This window comes from Montipora foliosa, chromosome 6 (assembly GCF_036669935.1).
Source record: "Montipora foliosa isolate CH-2021 chromosome 6, ASM3666993v2, whole genome shotgun sequence".
Lineage (NCBI taxonomy): Eukaryota > Metazoa > Cnidaria > Anthozoa > Scleractinia > Acroporidae > Montipora > Montipora foliosa.
The window spans coordinates 7,680,004-7,685,003 of NC_090874.1; the positions used below are offsets into that span (position 1 = coordinate 7,680,004).

The 5,000-nt window shown below is 39.8% G+C and overlaps 1 protein-coding gene, 1 long non-coding RNA gene and 1 pseudogene across 2 annotated transcripts in view; 1 reads left to right on the plus strand and 2 right to left on the minus strand.

The window, feature by feature from the left end:
- Positions 1–1,217, plus strand: part of LOC138008460 (uncharacterized) — a 1,572-nt gene extending 355 nt beyond the window's left edge. The window contains exon 1 of the mRNA XM_068855791.1: positions 1–1,217. This exon is cut by the window's left edge and continues 355 nt beyond it. Coding sequence (XP_068711892.1) covers positions 1–1,217 — 1,217 coding nt within the window.
- Positions 1–5,000, minus strand: part of LOC138006566 (uncharacterized) — a 23,595-nt gene that overhangs the window by 4,425 nt on the left and 14,170 nt on the right. Inside the window, exon 3 of the long non-coding RNA XR_011123911.1 lies at positions 3,877–3,972. This is a non-coding gene — a long non-coding RNA (uncharacterized lncRNA). The remainder of the gene's footprint in view (positions 1–3,876; positions 3,973–5,000) is intronic.
- LOC138008461 (uncharacterized) lies at positions 1,509–3,639 on the minus strand (annotated as a pseudogene).

Below are 5,000 nucleotides of genomic sequence, written 5' to 3' on the forward strand. Positions count from 1 at the left end.
ACACAGAGTTGATAGTATCTCAAACAACTAGTGCAACTGAAACCAACGCTGATAACTGCACTTCATCGGCGGCTGGTAGCTCTGCTGATCATGACGTGCAAAACGACACGGATACGCAAGGAATCACGACAGAAGATTTCAAAGAACTTCTCGAAAAACTGAAGAGTTTGGAGCTTGAAAATGCTTCGCTAAAGGCTGAAATAGGAGTTTTGAAACGTCAGAAGGGTCTTGCAGATTCTCGCGTTTTTCAGTTGCGAAATTTTACCTCTGACGAGGACATCGCCTTTTACACCGGCTTTCCTAACTTTGCTACATTTAATGCTGTATATGAATTTTTGAACACTGGAACGAATGGGGAGAACATTAGGTACTGCTCGTCAAAAGAAAGAAGTGTCCCAAAGCGTTTTTATGATGAGAACGAAAATGAAACCGAGGAACCAGAGGAATGCACTCACAAAGGTAGAAAAAGGAGCTTAGAAGCAAGAGAGGAGTTTTTCCTTGTACTCTGCAGACTAAGAAGGGGATTTGCAGAAAAGCATCTGGCTCACTTGTTTCATATCTCTCAGTCAACAGTGAGCAGGATATTCCTGTCCTGGATAAATTACTTGTATCTTAAATTTGGTCAGGTATCTATATGGGCAAATAAGGAGGTTGTTACAGTTACTATGCCAGACAGCTTTAAAGACAAATACTCTTCCACCCGTGTAATAATCGATTGCACAGAGATTAGATGTCAGATGCCTTCCAGCCTTCTTTTGAATTCGAAACTGTTCAGCTCGTATAAAAACCACGTAACTCTGAAAGGCCTAGTTGGAATTGCTCCTAGTGGAGCTATAACTTTTATCAGTCAACTATACAGTGGAAGTATTTCCGATCGCGAAATTGTTGAGAGAAGTGGTTTTCTGAAGTTAGATTTTGATAAAGGTGACACTGTGATGGCCGATAAAGGCTTTACAATTGAAGATCTCCTTCCACTGGGTGTGAACCTAAACATTCCACCATTTCTAGGGTTGTATAACCAAATGACAGCACAAGATGTTATCAAGACCCAGGAAATTGCCTCGGTAAGAATACATATCGAACGAGCTATTAACAAAGTCAAGAACTTCCGCATTTGGGATAGTGTCGTACCACTTAGTCTATTTGGGGTGGTAAATCAAATGTGGAGTGTCTGTGCCTTTTTGTGTAACATGCACGATCCTCTTATTTCCACGTAACATTTAGGCAAAGCAATAATGCCTTCTACAGAAGACAACATTATTTAATAAAAGCGCCAGACCCTAATGTTATGTCTCAGAAAGAGCACAGATTTGGTAAACTAGGGTTTCGGCATCTTTGTGCGCTAGGAGCTAGTAAACTGTCATTTATCTTCGTACAGGCATTGTGCTCAAGAACTGAGAATAAAGAAACTAACCTTACAAAAGTTTTATCTTGAAAGATATCAAGGTTGATACTCTGTTTTAGACATTTGTGTCATTGCTACAATTTAACAACAATGACACGCTTTTCTAATGTTTACAGAATTCTAAAGCGGCCGGCTCTATAAAATGATTGAAGTAGCAGTTCTTAAGGCATTCATTCAATGTGTCCCAGAACTGAGGATCAAATGTGATCCTCTCTACACTCATGCCTTTGCTGGTGTAAATTACAAAATCACACCAGCTAGCCCCTGTAACAGCAAGTTGACCCTGTATTTGAAAGTAGTACTGATGTCCCCTTTTCAGTCTTGGCTGTCCATTTACATTTTCTGCAAAGAAACTTTCATCTGCACATGCATCTAAGGGACTTACATGAAACTTACTGAAAGGACATTTAACCTCTACTAGTCCAAAAGGCTTACTACAACTATGATCAATGACCTTGCCATCTGGCGATGCTGCCAAAATTGGACAGGCCATACTCACAACAAGGCCACTTTTTAACACTGTAACTGGATTCCTGGCTGCAAACATATATTTTCCATATTCTTTCAAGGCTACAGGTTCATAGGTTTTCCCGTGTTCTGTCTGCTTGGAAGTAAATGGCTTGGGATGAAGCAGATTGTTTACTAAAGAGGCATGATTTCTTTTCCTTTTTGCAATGGTGTGGAAATTAGAAGCTGTAAACCGAAATTTTCTTTCAGCATTCCATTCTTGGGAGGCTGCTTGTTCTCTTGTAGTCTTCTCTATGTTATTGAGCTTTACCTCATCAACAGTCAAATGATCCAGGAGTGCTTCTTGGTTCCTGCTCAAACCATCTGGCTTTTTGTACTGTTCAGAATGTTGCAAAGGAAATGCAGGAAACGCAGATATAGCATTTTGGTCATCATTACCATCATTGCCGTCTGCTCTAGGCACTGAGTCAATATTGCAGAAAACTTGAAAATTGGACTCGGAAAACTGTAACTGATAACTTGCATATGAACCACTCGGAGATTTTCCAAATTTTGTTTCCTGTAAGTTAGTATCACCAGGAGAAATGACAGGGCAAATTTAGGATTGATCTTTTGAAGCTTGTCTTTCAACATAACTTCATCTGATGTTTGTGTGCTCAAGTTTTTCCTAGCTTCATACAATAAACACCTCACACCACTATCAGGATCATAATCGCTATCTAATTTGGACCTCTTTACATTGAGTTCCATGACAGGTTGGGGCTTGATTTTTTCCCCTCTTGCAGGTCTGTGCCACAGCTGTAAACTGGAGGTGCATGCCTTAGGTTGTGCCATATCAGATTCATGGTCCAACTCCTTGACATTTTGACAGCTATACAAGCTAAACTTACAAAGTTTCATCATACGTGCAAGTACATGATTACAAAAGCCAGCAGATCCCGCCACGCACGTACATGAAGCATACTTTACACTTCCACTCACTAAACAAAGTGCAACTTTTAATTTATGAGGGGCTTCATTTTTTTTAAAGCTATGATGACACAAACATTGAAAAAAGAAATATTCATTGTCACTAGCAGCAACTACGTCCTTCAAGTATTCGTCTTCAAGGAACGTCTTGGCTTTTCTCATGCTTGTTGGAACTGTATGGCTCTGTTTACTTCGGTCAATGTTTTTTCCAGACTGAGAGACATGCAAATCCATTTCTGCCTTTGTAAACAATGGCATTCGTTGTAAGCTTGTTGACCACCCAGTCGATGGAAACCTTACAGTACTTTCCTTTAGCAACGGATCATTTCGAGTTTGTAATTTTTCTTGTCTCTGCTTTCGACGCGTGTAAATAAGGTTCTTGTCCGGATCCACAACATCTTTATCACGACCAGAAGCCACATATTCAAGTACTCTACGGAAAAATTAGCACACCAGTTAATTGTGCAGAAACAGGTAAGCGACGGAAATAAACATTAAATCTCCTGATCTCTACTTGAAATAAGAAATAAGACATGTTAAATATCGAATCCTTTTAACCAAGTACAGTATAAAAAAGCCCTTATTATTACGACTACTGAAAAATACATCGATAAGCTTACTTGCCTTTTTGCTAACTGTGCCTTTGTTTTTAATCCTTTTGCCGGGTCGCCACGACATTTTAACCAAAAGCGAAGCTCATCCGTGGTGAGTGTTGTAGGATTTCGTCCTTGAAGAGATGCTCCTGGTATATCGCCCTCGGAAAGACGGCTGGCACTTACAGTTTGATCAGCAGCCATATTTACCACGAGTAAACAGAACAAGGCCCAACTAGCCTCGTTCTCGCACGTATCGCTCCCAGTCCCTTTTCATTTTGCATAGGGTGTATACCTTTACACAAGGAAGCTCTACGGTTATATAAGCAGACAACGACACAAACAGCAATAAAATAGCCGGTTGAGATTACAAAGAGCAATCAACAACTACTTCGTCAAACCCTTCATTAGCTTTTCCCATTTCCTTAAATGTAAAGTTACCTTCCCCTTCTCCCTCGCGATATGTAGCTCATTGCTATGAACCCGCCTTGTCCTGGCAATAAACTTCCAAGCGAAGGAAGACTTCCATTACATTTCCTTGAATAAAGATAATATTTCCCTATGAATATAATGTGATTGATCAAGAGACAATCTTCTTCCTATGTTATTGAGGATTTTATATTGAAATTCTCTAACTTTTGTATCAAATGTAGCGTATGGTAGTGTTCTTGGGAATTCAAAGTTGGGAAAGGGTTTTGACACCTCAAGGATGTGCTTGGGACGCCACAGACAGTTAAGAAACCTTTCCTATGGAACGTTTGTCACCTAGAAAAGGACTTTAAAAAAAAGATCACGATTTATGTACCAGTAGAACTTAAGGACGTTCGCGCCAAAATCTTCCTACGGTGAGATTTTCTTCATTTCTCCCATAGAGTTTGGTCATAAAGTACTTACTCCAAAAATATAAAAAAAATTGGGGGTCACCGACTTCGTTTCGGAGAAAATGGCAGTGGAAAAATGCCTTAATTTCGATAAATCTGTCATAATAACGAAAGGTAGCCTCATCTGCTCATCCATCGAAAATCCTAAAAATAAACTGCTAGAGTGAAGGTTTCCATGCATAGGTTTTTAGGGGTGGGATTTTAAGATAATTTCATGTCGCTAGGGATGTCGTAAACAGTAGAGTTCATCCTGGACGAGCGTTTTCGTAACCTCTATCCGTTGCAACCACTACCGGAATTCGATGGCACGAGGAAAGAAAATTTAAAAAAAAGATAACTTCTTACGGTGAGATTTTTTTCATTTTATCATATTTTGTAGATAGTAAGTAGAGGAAGTGATTCATGATTAAAAAAATAGGGGTCACCGATGATCCAAGGGAGTAAAATCGATGTGATTTTACGAAGCTCTTGGAAAACTTCGTTTGTCACGTTTTTGCGTGACCTGTCGGGGAAGGACTGGAACCCAAGAGAGGATCGATCGTTGAAGGGATGAAAGGTTTTTACCCCAAAACAAAGCTTTCTCGAGCATAGCAACGAAGTTTTAAGCAGTCTTCATCTTCATTTGGTTAGTGTTTTGTCTAATATTTCCCCATTGCCGTCATGCTCGTCTTCTGGAGTGTGGTT